The following is a 17,806-nucleotide window of genomic DNA, read 5'->3' as shown; positions in this document are numbered from 1 at the left end:
TAGAAACTGAGTATTTTGAGTGAGGAAGATGAAAGTCCCACAGTGCTCTCAGCTCTGTGCCAGTTTGCCCCATCTGGAAGCTGGTACCCACTTTGGGCCTTATGTTTTAATAGAGCCCCAGGCAAACCAAAAAGCATTCATGGTGAAAGATTTGTCACCTGTGTCGCATTGGGAACAGCTATGGGCCACTGTTTGGGGAGGAAAACAATCAGAGGGGCAGAACAACTCAAGCACTGGACAGTGATTATTGTCTGAAGTTTTTGCCTTTCCCCAAAGACTAGGAGCTCTGGAAGGAACCATGACTTATTTATCTTGCATTTCTAGCCCTTGACACGAAGTAGGTGCTCAAAAAAATTTTATGCTAAGTTTCAGAAGAGGATGAATAAATGAAGGGAAGTCAAGCTATTTTTAAATATTTGAAGAGCTGGTAAAAAGAGAGAAAGCTGATTATCCTGGGTGGCTTAATGGGGCAGGACTAGGAGGCAGGTTTTAACTCAGTGCCTGGAAGATTCTAGAATGTGTCCCTGGGGAGGCGGTGAATCTCCCAGCCCAGGACATGCTCAAGGAGAGGCTGTGTGGCTGTTTCCCTCAGGGATGCTGTGGAGAACATTCTTGCACTGGGTTGGAAGATTAGACCAGAGGCCTCAGAGTTTCCTCCAGCATGTTCTGGGCAATTCTGCAGAGTGGAAAGACCAGGGACTTTGAAAACAGCTAGACCCAGACTCAGTTCTCAAGCCTGGAACTAACTAGCTGAATGGATGAGGACCATGACTTTCTCAGTTTCTTTGCTTGCAAGATGGAGAGAATAGCTTTTATGCATGGTTGATAAAAAGAGGAGAAATTTTAAGTACACCCAGCACAGTGCATCTTATAGGAGGCACCCAATAAATGATAGCCATTCTTATTATGTCAGCAGAGCCAGCTTTCTGTCTAACCATAGGCAAGCAGAAGAGAGTGCTATGCAAATCTAGTTTTCAATAATCCTTGAGCTTAGCCAGACCAAATGCTGAGGGGTTACCATCCTCATTGCACAGAGGAAGAAAGTTGAGGTACCCTGCTGCAATATACAGTGAGCCAATGGAAAAGTTTCAATTTTCATCTTTAGCTAGAGATAACCCCCTCAACAGACACTCCCCGGCCTCATCCCTCCCTCTCCCGAAGGCTTAATTAGAGCCTGTTAAGCCATTTCTGATCCTCAGATGAAAGGTGTGCTCATCTTATTACAGCCCTAACAAAGTCTCTGGGGGCCTGCTTGGAACCTCTGATCTTTAAACCAAGTTAAAATGAAGGAGATTAAGGGCCCTCTAAGGCTGTGCTTTTTTCCCCTCGCCTCTTTCAAATATGACTTCTCGCAAATTAGGAAGGGAGATTATACTATTCCAATACCACCCAGGACATCTTTTGTGGGATGGGGAGGGAGAATATGGGATGGAGATGAGATAACTCACACTGGGGGCAAAAACCGAGGGCTGGAGCTAGTGAACCTGGTCCAGGTTTGGAAGTGTCACTTACAGGACACTGTAGGGAACATTTTTCCCCAAACAGGCTCCAGTGGAAGCTCCACAGAGTTCCAAGATGGAAAACCCTCTCCAAACAGAATCAAAACAGTAATTTTTTTGAATGGTAAAAAAAAACCACAAAAACTAAATTCTAAAAAACTATTTTTAAAGTGGTAATAATCCCTTAATCAGCCACTGCAGGGAATATGGTATTTGGGTCAGACATTTTACCATTACAACCCACTGGGTCCCTGCATGGTGCTTTCTAAATAGTCAAACCCAGTTCTTAATAGTCACTCGCCCAGATAGGAAGAGAAAGAACAAAACCAAATCCAAATGAGAAGATACCATTACTCAAGAAAGCCCAGCCCAGCAGGTCACCAGGAGCCAGGCTCTGTCCTGGTTTGCAGCAGGTGGCAGCAAGGGAAAGTGTTTTGATTTGGGGGCTTAGGGATTCCAGGAAAGTGAGAAAAGCCAGGAGGGGGAGACCCATGAGCATGGGCTTGGGAGTTGGACAAGCCTGAGTGTGAATTCCAGCTCTGCCCAGAGTCCTTGTTACTTGTGGACTTGGGCCAAGTTACCTACCATCCCTGAGCTTCCGTTTCCTCACTTGTGAAATGGGAGTTTATCTACTTTGAAGGGCTGTCCTCCAGATCAGAAGTGACCTGTGCAAAGTACCCATGTAGTTTCTGGTACACAACAGGTCCTCAAGAGATGCTCCTTGTCACTCTCCCCTCCCCTGCCAGCATCACCTTGGACGGAATTGGGAGAATATTAGAGAGTGATACTGACATTCCTCCTACCCTGGAAGAGAAGCCCAATTAAGTATCGGTCCCCAAACCATTTCTTCATCCTGTGATAAGCAGGGGAAGGACAGCTGTCAAGAGGCAAAGATTGGGTCGGTGATTGGGATGGGACCTGGGGACCAGAGCTGCAAAGCTCTATCTGTGCCCACGATACATCTTGCAGGGTCCTCACGGCTACTCACGGCACGTGAGCCAGACAGGAAAGCAGCGGTGTGGTCACCAGATTTGTTGAAGAAAAATGGGTAATAAAGAGGATGACTGTGATTGACTTTATAAGTCCAGTCAAGGATGTGTGCCCCTTAGGGTAGCGGAAGGTCAAAGACATCATCCTCTTTAATGGTCATTTCTGTAGCAGATTCCATTCAACATTAGCTCAGAAAGATGATGGGGGTGGGATGCAGGAAGGTCAAGAAAAAATTCTATGCGTAGACGCTGCAGTATGTCTTTGTCAAAGGGCAGCCTGTGGACCACCAGCACGATAATCATCTATCTGAGCGTTAGTGAAGAAGATGCAGATTCCTGGAACGCACCCAGGTTTACTAACTCAATTCATAGCTGTAGGGCTTAGGAACGTACATTTTAAGACAAGCACCATTGGTCATTCTTGTGCACACCTGGGTCTGAGAAGCCCTACCCTCCATAGGTGCTGTGGAAGGGGCAGCAGCTGTTGTGTAGGATGCCTCCGAGCAGAACCCCTTGCTGGACTGGGGTGGGGCTGAGGGATGGGTGGTGGCCGGCGATGCTGTTTCCTAATGACTCAGGTGGTCTTGCAGCCTGGCGGCTGGTGGAGAAGCACAGGTAAGGTGAAGAGGTACCCTGAGCTTAATGAGCTGTTCTTCAAGTAGAGGGTGGGATTGGAGCCACCAGCCAACTCTGTCACCGCAGGTGTTGCCTGATGGAAGTGGGCTCTTTCCAGGGAGCATCACAAAGCAGGGCTGAAGGCCAAGGGGCATTTTTCAAAGCCTGAGCTTGGGCTTTCTATGGAGTTGGTCTGGGCTTGGCATTGTTCCCCTAACTACGGCTTCTCCCCATTACTCTCTCATCCCTTCCTTTTCCTGACCCTGTTTCACTTTTCCTGTAGCACGTACCTCTACTGATGTATTATATAGTATTTGTTTGCCTGCTGTCTGTCCCCTATTAGGATACAGACTCCATGGAAGCAGACACTAAGCCCATTTTTCACCTCTGTCTAGAAGACAGCCTGGAACATTACAGGCACGCAAAATATATATATTGAAAAAATGAATAAATGTTCTTTACTTCACATCCCCACTGGGACTCAGGAAGTCTGCCTGACAATTTTCCTACAGGCAGGCGGCTTCCTTTGTTCCGAGAATTATGAGCCCGAGGGCATGATTTGAGTTTAATAACCCAAATTGCACCTATTTTTTCCATCAGTCTCTCTCGCCAGAGTGTGGGCTGCCTCGGTGCAGGGACTGTGCCTTTTCAGGTTTGTTTCCTGCATGCCCAGCACAGTGCCTGACTCATAGGAAGGGGTCAGTACATGATTTGTTACATACATGAAATGACCATTTTGTGATCCTCAATCCCATAGTTTCTGGCCGCCTACCTAACTCCCACCCCATTTGGGAAGTTATGAAAAAAGGTTGCTGATGTCATTGCTTAAAGATCACGTAGCTCCGGTCCTGAGCTACGAGCAGTCGTTAACATAGCTCCTCTCTTGGTCTGGGACTCCTGTCTTTTACTTTCTCATCTTCCAAGAAGGGTGACCTGGCCTCGTGGCCCAGCATAATCACTGTCCTACTAAAAGGAACTCCACTGGCCCCCGTGAGAAGGGCTGAATTGGAGCCTTTCAGGCACGAGGACGAAGGGGAAGGATGCAGATGAGACGGCCCTCCCAGCGCAGCCCAAGGTATCACCTGGATCACCTTGGGTGCCTGATGTTGCATCCTGGGCCCTCTGCTAGGTCTACCCAATCAGATTCTTGTGGGGTGGAGTCTAAAAAATCTGCATTTTAAACAATTACCAAGGTTATTCTGATGCATAATTTGTCATAATGGTTAAGAACTTGGGCTTTAGAATCAGAGGTACTTGAGTTCAAAACCAACTGCCATTACTACATTGTTCAAGGCCAAGTCAGTCTCCTGGAGCCTCAATTTCCTCACTTGTAAAATGGGGATTAATAAAAAGTAACTACTTTGTAGGATTAAATGAGAAAATACAAATGACACACTTCTTGTGGTAAATGGCCCATGGTAAGAGCTTAATAAATGAAAGCTCCTACGATAATGATGATGGTGGTGGTGAAGATGATGATGTGGTGGTGGTGATGGTGGTGGTGGTGGTGAAGAAGATGATGATGATCCTTCATAATCTCCTGAAAAGGTGATTCTGTGACTCCTTCAGTGGTACGTTTCCTTGGTCAGCCACTCTGATAGGCAGGAGGCTCTTCAGTATGTCTGCTTCCTGCTCTAATTAGTGCATCCTTTCCTACTTCTCAGGCTCTTTAAGGTTGGAGAAAGGATACACTAAGAATAAAGAGTTGATTATTAGAGTGATGGGGAGGTTGGAGGCCTTCAGAGAGGCACTTGGAGTGACTGCCAGAATCCCTGTTTCCTCTGATGTAAGAGAAGCAGAGGAAAGGAGAGTGAGAAGGTTAATGGAGGAGAATGAGAAAGGAGGAGGGAGTTGAAAGGAGCTCCAGGGGACAGAGCATCCTGAGCTGACGGAGTGGACAGGGAGCAGCCCGGAGGGGAGAGGTGTGATTGGCATGGCAGACGGGTGTGGGGGGTTGGTCAGAAAAGAGCTGACAGAAGAGAACTGAACGCCGAAGGCATTCCTCAGCTCTATGGGATCTGATCTGTACGTGACGGGCAAGCAAGCTGGAATCTAACCCTGGTTCCAGGATTAGGGCGAGATTCAGGGAGTAGAATAATCCAAAGAGTGGAATGCTCCACAAGGAATGCTCCCTTGTCTCGCCTCTCCCCCCATAAAGCATGGTTGCCTCTCTCTTGGTATTTTGCTGGGGCTGCGGCCCCTGACCCACACGGGCTGATCCTGGTGCAGGAAGGGGGAAGCCAGGACTGCCAGGAGCCTTGCACTGGACACAGCCTGCTGCTCCTGGGGACAACTGAGAGCAGGAGGCCATCCTGAGTGCCAAGGAGAAATGGGCTGGGGACAGAGAAAGGAACGAGGAGGAGGGATCTGCCACCACAGCGGCATGGCTAGGCTTACCTGCCGGAAACCATTCCTTGTGAACTGTAAGATTTTCAAGGCATAGTTGGACCTCTGGCCTTTGCTGTTGAATTCAATGTGGCCGGTGAGACCTTCCAATTCTACCTGTCCAAGAGAGAGTGAGTTACAGCACCAAATAGGCCCCACCTTCCATGTGGCCCCAAGCAAGCATTCCACCATGCTGGTTAAGGATGCCCAAGAGAAGGGAAGCCATCAAGATCCATTCTCCTGTCCACCTCTCAGCCACAGGATCTGCAGACTATGCAAGTGATGTCTCTGGAACCAATTCAGACTTGGCCGGGGCTAGAGGAGGAAAGGATGCCCCACACCCAATGACCTCACAGCTGCTGCATAAACCAACTTGATGCTGAGATGCTAGCTTGAGCTCAGATCCCCCTGAGCTCCTCCTCCTTGGCTGTGAATAGCATTTATCCTCCTTGGGCAGCTACTCACCCACCTTCAAGCTGCAGGATAACCTGACTCTAACTGCAAAATCCTAGCTGCTCTCCGCCAGGCTTCTCTGACAGAAGATGGCTTCTTCGTGGGCTAGAATCACGTCCATCCCACCAGAGGTGGCTTGGCTGGGAGAACCCCGGGGGAACCCAGCATCAGGCCAGAAGTGTTGAGCCTGCAGCTCCCTGAGGGGCCACAGTCTATGACAGTATCATCCATCTGTCCCCACTTGTGCAGAGCTTTGCAGGGACCACCTCTGAGCCAAGGGGCCAAGTTCCAAGCCTGGAATCCAGAGGCCCCCGAACAGTCTAAGGCTCAAGGTCCATTGCCCTGTAAACAAACTCGCCATGGATTCTCGGTGGCTTTTAGGGATTAGGGAACAACTGTGACTGATGATCCCCTCAATGGGGTCACCACAGATCACTGTTTTACCTGGGGCTGTGATGTACTGGGGAGGTCTGGAGGTGAGAGGCCTTGAACAGTGGTCCCTCCCACCCCCCACAGGCTGGGTGTGGCCCGCAGGGCCCCCACCACCCCTTACCATGCGCAGGTAATTCATGAGGCTGGTGCCGTGCTGCCAGATCTGGGCCGAGCCACAGGACAGGGGCTTCACACCGATCTCCTGGCTGCGGTTCAGCTCCTGCACCGCCGTCACCACAGTGTAGACAGCGTCAAACAGCAGGGCGGAGGACAGCTGGGAGGGTGCAGAGAGACGAAGTGACAGGTGTAAAGGAAGGAAAGGGAAAGGAGGAAGAAAGGAGAAGAGGAGGAAGAAAGAAAAGCAAAACAAAGAAGTGTGTCTCTGATGCCCTGGGCCCACCTCCTGCCTCTGGGGTCCACTTCCCCTAAGAGTCCAGTGCTGGCCCAAGGCGACAATGGTGGCCAAGCCTTCTCTGAAATTGGACCATCAAGCCACCTCTTTGGGCCCCAAATGATTTCAAGGGTATCCTATTCTCTCTTTTCTCCAGGGAAGTAACATCTTCCACTGATCTGAGAAGCCCCAAGGAAGGGGCCGGGTGCTTATCTCAGGAGGTGGAAGGAACCCTACCCTCAGATTTGCCCATTCTGCAAGGCTCAGTTGAAGGTCACTTCCTCCTGGAAGACCCCCTTGATATTGTTTCTTCCTAAATGTACCTACTATTACAGTCTACTTTGTACTATTCAATATGATGAGCATATATGAAGTATATGGTGAGTTCAAAGCCCAGCAGTGAGCAAGACCCTATTCCTGTGATAGATTAGAGTGGAATTGGGGAGGAAAGATGGGGAGATAGGAAACAAATAAAGGTAACATGAAACTGAGTGACATGGGCCAAAAGGTCTTTTGGGGGGTCCAAAGAGAGGATACCTTATCTGGTTGGGTGATCAAGAAAATGTTTCTTGGAGGATTCAGCAATGGAACTGAGCACTGAAGGATTTGGTAGGAAAGACATTGGATCTGGGGGTGGGGAGAAGCTGGGAAGAGGAGAAAGGCATTCCAGAGGGGGAACTGCAGGGCCAAAGACAAAGTGGGGGGGAGGGTGGAGCACACATGGGGTGAGGAGGGCCTAAAGCAATAAACCAGAAGTGAGGTGGGGAGAGTGCTGTGAGGGCCTTAAAGGCAGGGGAAGGTCTAGTGCAGCTGTTTGTCCATATTTTCACCTCCCTGTGAAACTTCCAGCGCTTAGGGCAGGAACACGCAGGACCTCAATCTCTATCTCCTGCATCTCATCTAGAGCCAGGACCCTGTGTACAGGAAGCCCCCAAGACGTATTTCTTGAATTGAATTAAATGTTGAGTGAAATCTTCCCACAAGGCTCAGCCTGAACATACATCCGGTTAACTGGATGTTTGCAAGCTTTAGGGAGGGGAAGGTTGGGGTGTCTGGGAGGAGGTGTAGGACCAGAAGAACAGAAGATGCCTGTCCTTGGGGAATGTGCCATCTGGGGAGGGGCCACACTCTGCTGTGTTAATGACAAGAGAACCTACCCAGTGGGAATGACTACGGGGTCTACGCTGTATGGGGCCCTGAGGGGAGACCCAGGAAGGCAGGCAGAGGCCTCCTCGTGGGATGTGTGATGTTGGGCTCTGGAATTCAACCCACGGTCCCAGTGCAAAGCAAATTCCTCACTGAACTCTGACATACCACCGTGGGCAATCAGCACCGTCCCTTCAGAGCCTAACCCGTCAAGAACACTCTCCATGTGGCATCTTACCACCTCCCTCCTAGCTGGCCGGGCCCTGGGACACCGGTCCCTCCAAGGCTGGAGGCAGAGAGACCAGCTTGTGACCTCTTGGATCTTTTTCAAGCTCTCCAGACAGAGTATAAGCAGCCTGAGTCAGGGAGGTGCAGGAGAAAGAGCTCAAAGCTCAGAACCCCGAACCCCCAGTCTAGCGCCCAGGTCTCTCTTACGTGCTGAGTGAGGGAACCTCGGGGGAAGCAAGTTTCCTGCACACAAGAGGTAGCACCCCCGCCTCACGGGTCAGTAAAAGTGCCCGCTACACTGCCAGTCTCAGGGGTCACCATACCCGAGGGCGGGGTGATGCACCCCAGGTGCCCACGGGCGTCAGCAGGGGCTCAGGAAGCCCGTGCTGGCTGAGCTAGGACCCTGGGGAGTAGCAAGAACAGGGAGCGATGGGGCAGAGAATGGGCTGGGAAGAGGGATGTATTTCCCCACAGTTTTGCTCCACGTTGGGCCAAAAGGCCTGTCATGGGAACTGGGTGGGCTGACTTTGGATAATCTTTCTAGAAGGCAATTAGAGGGAAAAACAGCCAAATAAAGTTCTCTGCCCCAATTCCAGTTCACTTGCACGCAAAACTGCCTGGCCAGCGTGTTCTTCCTTCCTCCCTCTCCCCCTCTCCCCCTCTCCCCCTCCCCCTCTCCCCTCTCCCCCTCTCCCCCTCTCTCCGTCTCCCCCTCCCCCTCTCCCCGTCTCTCCCCTCCCCCTCTCCCCCTCCCCCTCTCCCCGTCTCCCCCTCCCCTCCCCCTCCCCCTCTCCTCCCCCTCCCCCTCTCCCTGTCTCTCCCCCTCCCCCTCTCCCCGTCTCTCCCCCTCCCCCTCTCCCCCTATCCCCCCTCCCCCTCTCCCCCATCCCCGTCTCCCCTCCCCTCCCCCTCCCCCTCTCCCCGTCCCCCCTCCCCCCTCCCCCTCTCCCTGTCTCCCCCTCTTCCCCTCTCTTGCTCCTTCTTTCCTTCCTTCCACCCACCTCTGTCCTTTCCTCACACATCTTTTCAGCCCCTACAATCCGGCGGGTACTGCAGACCTCAGCACCTCCTGTTCTCCACTGAGACATCCCACCAGGCGTTAGCTATTGTGTCCCCTCTGCCTTCACTGGGTCTTCTGCCCTCCCAGCTCTATCAATCACCCCTCCTTTCTGGCCCGGTCCTGAAGCCACCTGTGGCCACCTGTGACCCAGAGACCAAGCAGGTAAGGGCACCTAAATCGCACAATCAGGGTCAGTGGAAACCTCTGTGGTCCCGCTGAGCCGTGAAAACCAGCCACGTTCCTCCAAGTTCATCCATCACCTTCCGCACCCTCTTCTCCATCCCACTGCCCTTCCCCTCGCGGCTGAGCTCCTCCTTCACTTGATTTGAGGCTCACCTGCGTGGCGCTGGATGCTTCTCAGCAAGCCTACAGCTGTCTTGTCCTTTGCACACAATTCATTTCCCCTGAGCACAAGTGACTCCTTTATTAATGGACCTCTCACATTTCCTCGCCAAAGGACATATGGAAATTATGAATGCCACAGACTCTCCCCTTCCAGCTCGGACACACATCTACCTGAGGGAGAGGTAGCTACCCCATTGACCCTGCTTCTCCATCCTTCCGTTGGGCTATTTAAATGATGCCATGAACTAATTTCTGTCTCTCTTGCCTCCCAGTCAATCTCTCCATCCTGAGATTCTCAAAATCACTCGTGTCAGAGCTGGAAGGGATCTTAGAAATCAACGAGTCCAACCCTCTCATTTTACAAATGAAGACAGGACTTCAGCCAGGACAGGACTAGACTGGAAGCCCAGCACCCCTTTCTCCAGGCTGCTTTCCACCCCTCTCTGCAGCACTCTTTCCCCCTCCCTTCCTGGCAAGACTCCTCTGGAGAAGCCGGAGGGTGTCATTGCTCTATCAGAATTATCCGTGCCTCGCCTCCCAGGACAGCATGGGGCAATCTTCCTGGATGCAGTTACCTTCTCAACAGCAGATGCGAGCCTGAGACTCTTTGGCCAGAGCTGGGCACAGGGAAGGGTGCTAGGCAGGCTTCTCTGCTGCCCTAGGCTTAGTCATCACCCAGTTTACCTCGTGGTCTGACTGGTTGTCCTCAAGTTAGCCCTTCAGTTAAGAGCCACTTGGGGCCTCTACTGGAACAGGACTATAAGGGCAGGACAGAGGGGGCAGTGGAAGGGTACCACCAGCTGCCCCCCCAGCACCCACTCTCCCCTTCCTCCTAACAGAACCCCCGTTTCCTGCAGGTGTCCTCCCCTCCCCCAAGCAGCCAAGTGCTTCAGGGGTCCCAGCCCCCGCTCCCAGGTGAGCCTGAGCGGTCCAAGAGTCATCCCATCCCCCCTGCCAATATGGGATTCGGGACTGAGCAGGTGGTCCAATTCTGACCAATGAAACACGAACTGAGGCCTGGAGTGCGGGGCTCCAGCGATAGGCTTCTCAGACGGGTTTCCTGTCTCTAGGAGAGGCTGTCCTTCCTCCTCCTCTGGACATTACTGGGTCTGGACGTGACACCTGGACCTGCCGCAGCCATCCTGAGGATGAAGTTGACACCAAGGGTGCAGAGCAGAGACGCAAGGAACCTGGGTTTCCAACGACATCGCTCCAGGATCTGCCCTACCTCTGGACTTCCTGTGACACGTGATAACACACTTCCTTTTTGGTAAGAGACCGTTTCATTCCGGACTTCCGTTACTTGAATCTCAGAGCATCCTAACTGGTACCGAGGCCTTGGGGACCCCCTTTGTCTCAGGGCAGGCCCCCAGAGAGGCCTGGCCTTATCCCCTCTCTAACCCCCCTTCTTCTTCTCACGAGGCTGCGTGCTGGTCCCCGGAGATCTGCAGACACAGCTCACCATGCCACTGCTCACATCCTCCCACCAGCCCCAAGCTCTTCCTGCCACACGGTTGCCACTATTCCCACTCCGTCTGGGACGTGGTTTTCTCGGCTGATGCTCCCTTATTAGCAAATGATCCAGATGCTGGGAAATCGGCGTGTGTCTGTTTGCAGTGTTCTTTGGCATCTTGAACTCTGGGGCCTTCACGATTCTTCGAGTGCTTCTAGTAATTACAGCTCCAGCAAAGGATGCTGGGGGTGGGAAGGAGGAAGCGGATGGAAGGGACATCAGTTTTTTTTTTTTTTTTGCAGTACGCCGGCCTCTCACTGTTGTGGCCTCTCCCATTGCAGAGCACAGGCTCCGGACGCGCAGGCTCAGCGGCCATGGCTCACAGGCCCAGCCACTCCGCGGCATGTGGGATCCTCCCGGACCGGGGCACGAACCCGTGTCCCCTGCATTGGCAGGCGGACTCTCAACCACTGTGCCACCAGGGAAGCCCGGAAGGGACATCATCAAGGTCCCTGTCTCCCCTCCAGCTGTATCTTGCCTTCAGAGAGGTGACCCAGCTGATGTGTCCCCAGTGTGCTCTGCGCTTCATGGGTCCTTTCTGCAGTTCAGCTTGGGCTGATTTGAGCTCCTGAAACCTCCTAAGTCCTGAACATCTTTTCTCAGCTCAGTCTCCTAAGGGTCCTCTGTAGATCACCAGCCGGCTCCTCTCTCACAGGCTCCTGGCAATCAGCCCAGGCCTCTCACTGGGATCCTCCAACTGCTTCTCTGAAACCTTGTCTTCCATCCACACTCCTCCAGCTTATTCCCCCCACCCCGTCCACCATTGCCAATTTCACCTCCGATGGTGTGAGAGCCTGTAATCTAATCTCTGCCTCGTCAACTTTTACATCTCACTGAGGGTCTCCATCCCAAAGCACCTTTTTTGCTCTCCGAATTGCTTTCTTCCTCTACTATTATTTACTAATTTAGCTCTGGAAAGCGTTTGGGGAAAAGTTCTGGTACCCAAATAGCGCTCCATCCATGTCTCCAGGGCTGGGCCTGTAGTGCTCACCATCCCTGCCCCTTCCCGTCGTCCATCCTGCTTCCCTTTCACGAGCCCTCACTGTCTTTCTGTGGTTTCTGTTCCCCATCGGCATGTGTGTGCCTCTGGGAGTTGTCTCTGCTTCTCCTGTCCTGTCTCTTCTAAATATTAAATCCCCCAAATGACTCAACCTTCATTTAAAATCCTCTCCTTTCTTGGCTCTGAAATGTTGCTTGGCAAACACCCTCGATTCTCTTGTTTTTATAGTTTCATTTGTTTCTTCATTGTTATCTTCTTTTGAGCTGTTTGTAAATTGTTCAGGGGAATGAAAGACTGTATAAATTAAGATGAATCAATCAGGGAATAGCGGCTGAGTTTCTCCCCCACTCATCCAAATAAAAATAAGAATGTCTTCTAAACTCACACCTGTAACCCTCATCTTCCCCGACACCCCCCAGATCACTGGATTCCCAGAGTCCTCTTGGATGTCCGTTTGTCTCAGAACTTCTGTCGCTTAAACCCTGCCCAACATAATACCAGGACAGGAACCGTTAAAATCTCATGGAGTAGTTCTTACAATCTGGGTTTTATTCGATGAAATAAACACTTAATTACAAACAGCTGTTTTAGCCTAAATTCTAATTACTTCATCTAGCCATCTGTAATTTTAATGATTTTCCACGATTTTTGTTCTTTGCCGCGTGATGAATGGGATGGGCACGTGAAATTAGAGGGGCTGTGTCTCCCTTCACGACGCTGTCTTCCGTCATTGTCATCACCTCCGGCAAGAAGCACGTCTGTGGCTCGCTGGCAGCCACCTGGCGGACACAGCCTGGTGGGCGCAGCACTGAGCTTTTTCCTTTGGTGGTCACCCTTCGGTTCAGCCACTCCCTCTCTGTGCCCTTGCAACTGGGCCCCCGTTCCAGCGAGCTGCAACTGGAATATCATGGGCCGACTGGGAATATGAGGAAGAGAGGGAGACACATTCCAGTTGGGAGGAAAAGAAATGAGACAGAAGAAAATGCAAAGAAAACGTGGCATGTAGGAGAGAGAGGGGAACAGAAAGAGAAAGAAAGGAAGGAGGTTATGGTGACAGAGGAAAGTGGAAAGGGAAGAGTGAGGGGAGGAGATGAGAAGGAAAAGAGAATGGAACCGATGGGGGGTGGGGGGAGAAGGGAGAGGACCTTGGAGGAAAGGGAGGGGCAGGAGAGCAGCCCCTCCGAGACAGGAGCGGGTGCAGCCTCTTTAGAAAGCTGGATGGGGAGACAAAGGGGCTGCGCTTTCCTGGAACTGATTCTTTCTCACCTTCCGGCTCCCCAGCAGATGAAAGAGCTGGACTGTTTGTGCTGGAAATTTCTGTCCCCAAAGGGACGGGAAGAGGCACCGCTTTGCCAAAGGTAGATGCTGAAGCGAGAAGACTAAAGGTAGATGCTGAAGCGAGAAGCCTCGAGAAAGATTTGTTGCTTCCAGGTGAGGAGTTGCTGGATCACCTTCCCTTCAGAGGCCACAGAGACCATGGCTGGAAGGTTCTGTAAGCTACAGTCCAGGCTTCGCTGTAGCACCATCCTCTGGAGGCCCTTGGCAGGCCCCGGCTCTCCTCATTTCACCTCAGTTTCTTCATTTGTCAAAAAGGGATGCACAACCACTCTTGTCTGTTACTAGGGTGCCATGAGGAGGCAGAAGAGGTCAGGGCGGGATAATTTCAAGCATCAGTGGTTCCGCATTCGGTCCGTTTCTTCACTCCCTGACTCTGAGTTTGTGAATGTGGCATTCTTTGGCCAAGGAAATGAGGTGGAAGTCACAGTGCGCCTGTCCTGGGAGCCTAGGGCTATGAGGTCTTGTGCATTTCCACTTGCTTTGTTGCTCTCCTGCCACCACCAGGAGCACATACCAGGCTAGCCTGCTGGGTCAGGAGAAGGATGAGAGCCATCCCAGCCTAGATCAGCCGACCCCCAGGCATTGAATGAGCTCAGCCAGATCAGCAGAGCCGCCTGCTGAGCCAGCGTAGACAGGCGGATCCCTAGCTGACCCTCAGATGCACGAGCTACATAAACGTTCATTGCTGTAAGCTGGTGAGATTTGAGAGTAGGTTGTTACACAGCATTTCTGTTGCAAAAGCTACCTGATGTATTTACTAATGCTTCTCCCAGTGTCTGGCAGATGGACTGTTAAATAAACTCATTCAGTGAATAACTGTGAACTGAGGATGGAAGCATATCCCATTTTACCTTCACAACAATCCTCTAACATGGTCAAGCATAACTGCCCAAAATTAGGGAAAAAGAACCTGAGGCCCAGAAGGGTTACACAGCTACCTAAGATCACACAGCAAGAAAATAGCATAGCCAGTATTTGAATCCAGGTCCTGTGCCTCTCAGGCGAGTGCTCTTTTCAGCACATGTGAGCACAGACAGAGCTGGCCCTACAGCCCTGTGAGTGGCACTGCCTGGCCTTGGTGTTGGTTCCTTATGAGGCAGGTACCAAGGGCTTCCCATCTGCCTGTTCGTGGTCAATGTGAGCACGAATGGAAGGGCTGAAACCCTCAGAGGGACATCAGCAGTGTGGCACCGGGACCCTTAATTTCACTTGGCCAAAGCCAAATGTGGAACGCTTCGGGTTGGAGAGGAGGTGGCAGGTTTTGTTTTCTCTCCTGATCCTGTGCTGTGAGCCTTTGAAGTGTGTCAGCACCTCATTACAATACCGGAGTCATGACTGCAAGACCCACGGACAAGACCAGGAGCACAGGGCTGTACTCCTGCCAGAAGGGGTGAGCCTGGTCCTACCCCTACCATATGCTTGAGGAAATACTCACTGTCCCTTAAGCCCCTGGGGGTGAGGACTCCCGTCTTTCAGATGCTTCACCCCTGCCAAATCCTTCCTATGGAATCTTCCCTCTTTCAGCTCTAAAACACCCTGTTGGGATGTGCTCTGTAAACTTAAGAGCCTTGCAACTCAAGTTCTCATGCCTCCTTCTCCCATCCGCTTCCCTGATGAAAGCTCCCCAAGCTTTGCATGAGCTCTGACCCTTTGGAAAGTTATGTGAGCATCACATGAGCTGCTTTATGGGGCTTTGGGAGGCTCAAATGTAACCTGGCTAGGACAGATGTAGAAAGCCACGCCACCTCATCCCCTGAGAACCTGTCATTTAGCAAATGGACACGAGCAGACCTTCCTGAGCTGCCCCACAGAGTAAGGACATCAGACCCAGTGGAGAACAGCCAGGGAAACCTCTGTCTCCATCACAAAAGGAGGGGAAGGAAGTGCATGGGGGAAACACACGGGTGAAGGCACAAAGGAAGACTCTCTGGACAAGCTCTACCAGGGGCAGTGGTCCATGGAGATGAAAGGGCACTGGACCAGGAGTATCAGAATCTAGTTTCACCTGCAAAAGGCTTGGTGTGTGCCCTTGAACAAGAGCCCCGCATCCTAGTCTCTCACCCCCATTCCCAGCCTGGGCTTCAGTCTGTCTGAGAAATGAGGGAACAGATCAGCTGAAGCCCTTTCCAATGGTAAGAGTCTTGGATCCTGAACTCAGGCAGGTCTCAGCAACAGCATCATCAGGAGGCTGGCCACAGACATCACTAAGTGACCAGTCGGGGCCTCTCTCCCTGCTGACTCCTCTACGCTTGCTGCTCACAGCTCCCCACTTCCCCAAACATGTCCCTGGTGACTGCTTCCCAGCATTTCTACAGCCTCTTTTTGAGCTGGGCCTGGAGAAGGCTGGAGTCCAGGGGCTGTTGTATCTGGGATGTCTGGCCCACGGAGTGGGTGTGCGTGGTGGCAAAGGGGCACCAGGGAAGGGCTTGGTGGGCACTTACTGCGGGCCCCGTGAAGGGCACATGGTCACAGTTCTCCTGCCAGGACTGGTTGAGGCTCTGGGCAAACTCTTGGAAGAAAGCATGGGACTGGTTGAAAATGGAAAATCCCAGGATGTTGACACGATCGTCCACGAGGCTGTCCATCCTCTGGAGCGAGAACTCCTGAAAGACGCAGCAGGCAGAGCAGAGCAGGGTTAGGAAGGGAAGAGTTGGGGGGGATCTGCAGGAGCACAGCTGGGCAGTGCGTTCTAGCCACACGGGCATCCTGGCCAGGCACTCTGCTAGGTGTCAGGGTCCAGAGATAACAGAGCGTTCTTCTTCAAGTAGCTCACAGTGTTGAGGTGCCAGGAGGGAGAAGAGAGAAAGAAACAGAAAGATCTCTAAGAAAGGCATGTGTATGATGCTCTGGGTGGAGAGAGAAAGAAAAACACAAATGAGATTGTGGAGGCAGGACTGGGTCTGCAGAAGGTGTGACCCATGAGCTGAGTCTTGAAGGATGCCTAGGCGTTTTCTGGGTAGAAAATGTGGATGGACAAAGGCTATTCCAGACAAGTCACCATGGATACAAAGGCATGGAGGTGAGACAGTGCGTGGGTGCCTGCAGTGTACTTTGACAGAAGCATCGCTCCTCAAAAGTGTGTCCGCAGAAGACCTGCCATCAGACTCACCCAGGTATCTGTAAAAAAAGTGATGATCCCTGCACCCCACCGAACACCAGCTGAATCTGGATCTCGGGAGCCGAGGCCCAGGAGTCTGCATTTACAGCAGGGCCCAAGGTCATACACACACCAAGGTTTGGGAGTCACTGGGTCAGCACCAGGAGGCATGTGGGTGGGGAGACGGTGAGACATGAGGCTGGAGACGTCAGCAGGGGCCGGAGCACAGCGGCCCGGTTGCCAGGCTGGGGAGCTTGCCCTGTATCCTGTAGTGACGGGACCTGAGGGCACTGTCAGCAGACGAGTGACAAGATCAAGTTTGCTAAGAATCTCAACCTGAAGGTCTGCAGGTAGAAGGGCTGTGCTTTCATTTGTTATTACTATTGTTTACTCATTTAACACACATTTAAGTGCTTATTATGTGCCAGACACGGGCACAGAGGATGTTCTAGACACAGAAGATGTGAACAAGAAACACATTTCCTGATGTCCAGGAACTTGAAGCTTCGGGGAAAAGACAGATTGTAACTAGACAAATACATACATATACTGTCAGATATCTATGGGGGGTTAGGATGGGGCTGCTACTTGAGATGAGGCAGTCAGAGAAACCCCATGTGGGGCAGTGACATTTAGAAGCTCAAAGGAATTCTCCCAGGAGGCGTGGCCCTCACCCGATCACCTGGCTGGGGCCACGTGTTCACTCAGCTAAAACCTGCAGGAGTGAGTCTCAGTGAGGCCAGATACTGTCACAGGGAGAAGAATCCCCCTCCTCAGGCAGGGCTGAGCTCAGAGCCCTGGACTCCCAAGACCCACCTTGGCCTATACAGGGAAACCAGGCAAGAGGCTGTGGGCTCTTCGGCTCGCCAATTCCTGCTCCTGGAATAACGCCTTCAAATGCGGGTCAGGCCATCCTTGTGCGTTGAATTCACATTCATCACACGTTCATTCCACGTGCCTCGCACACAGCTCTGCGCCCGGTGGGCACGTGGTCGTTAGACCCCAGGACTAAGCCATCAGCCACTCAGCCTGATAGGACCGATGGCAGGGGCCTTGGGCTTACTTTGTGGCTGAGCAGAAACGTGACTTTCCTTCAGGCGGCCCCCTCGTCTTAAGACTCAGCCGCTCCAGGCCCCTGGCACGTCCCCAGCATCCTCCCTCACGGCCACAGCCACGGCCAAGCCCTTGGGCCACAGACCTGAGCTCTGCCCGGAGTCCATCCTCATTAGCTGCAGCTTGCAGACTGAAGTGACAAAGATTCCTTTGGAGCCACCAATCCCTGACAGCGTGGAGTGGGATGAGGATTAAGTGTATT

General features: G+C 52.1%; 1 protein-coding gene across 1 annotated transcript in view; it reads right to left on the bottom strand.

Annotated features, from left to right (window-relative positions):
• Nucleotides 1-17,806, bottom strand: part of GRIK4 (glutamate ionotropic receptor kainate type subunit 4) — a gene marked incomplete at its 5' end in the record, with an annotated part of 311,497 nt that overhangs the window by 97,383 nt on the left and 196,308 nt on the right. Inside the window, 3 exons of the mRNA XM_082626891.1 lie at nucleotides 5,501-5,605; nucleotides 6,495-6,647; nucleotides 15,836-15,997. Coding sequence (XP_082483017.1) covers nucleotides 5,501-5,605; nucleotides 6,495-6,647; nucleotides 15,836-15,997 — 420 coding nt within the window. The remainder of the gene's footprint in view (nucleotides 1-5,500; nucleotides 5,606-6,494; nucleotides 6,648-15,835; nucleotides 15,998-17,806) is intronic.

Source organism: Mesoplodon mirus (genome assembly GCF_964341445.2).
Source record: "Mesoplodon mirus genome assembly, chromosome: 7".
Taxonomy (NCBI): Eukaryota; Metazoa; Chordata; class Mammalia; order Artiodactyla; family Ziphiidae; genus Mesoplodon; species Mesoplodon mirus.
The sequence above is the reverse complement of the archived record's forward strand: the minus strand, read 5'-3'. Positions and strand labels throughout refer to the sequence as shown.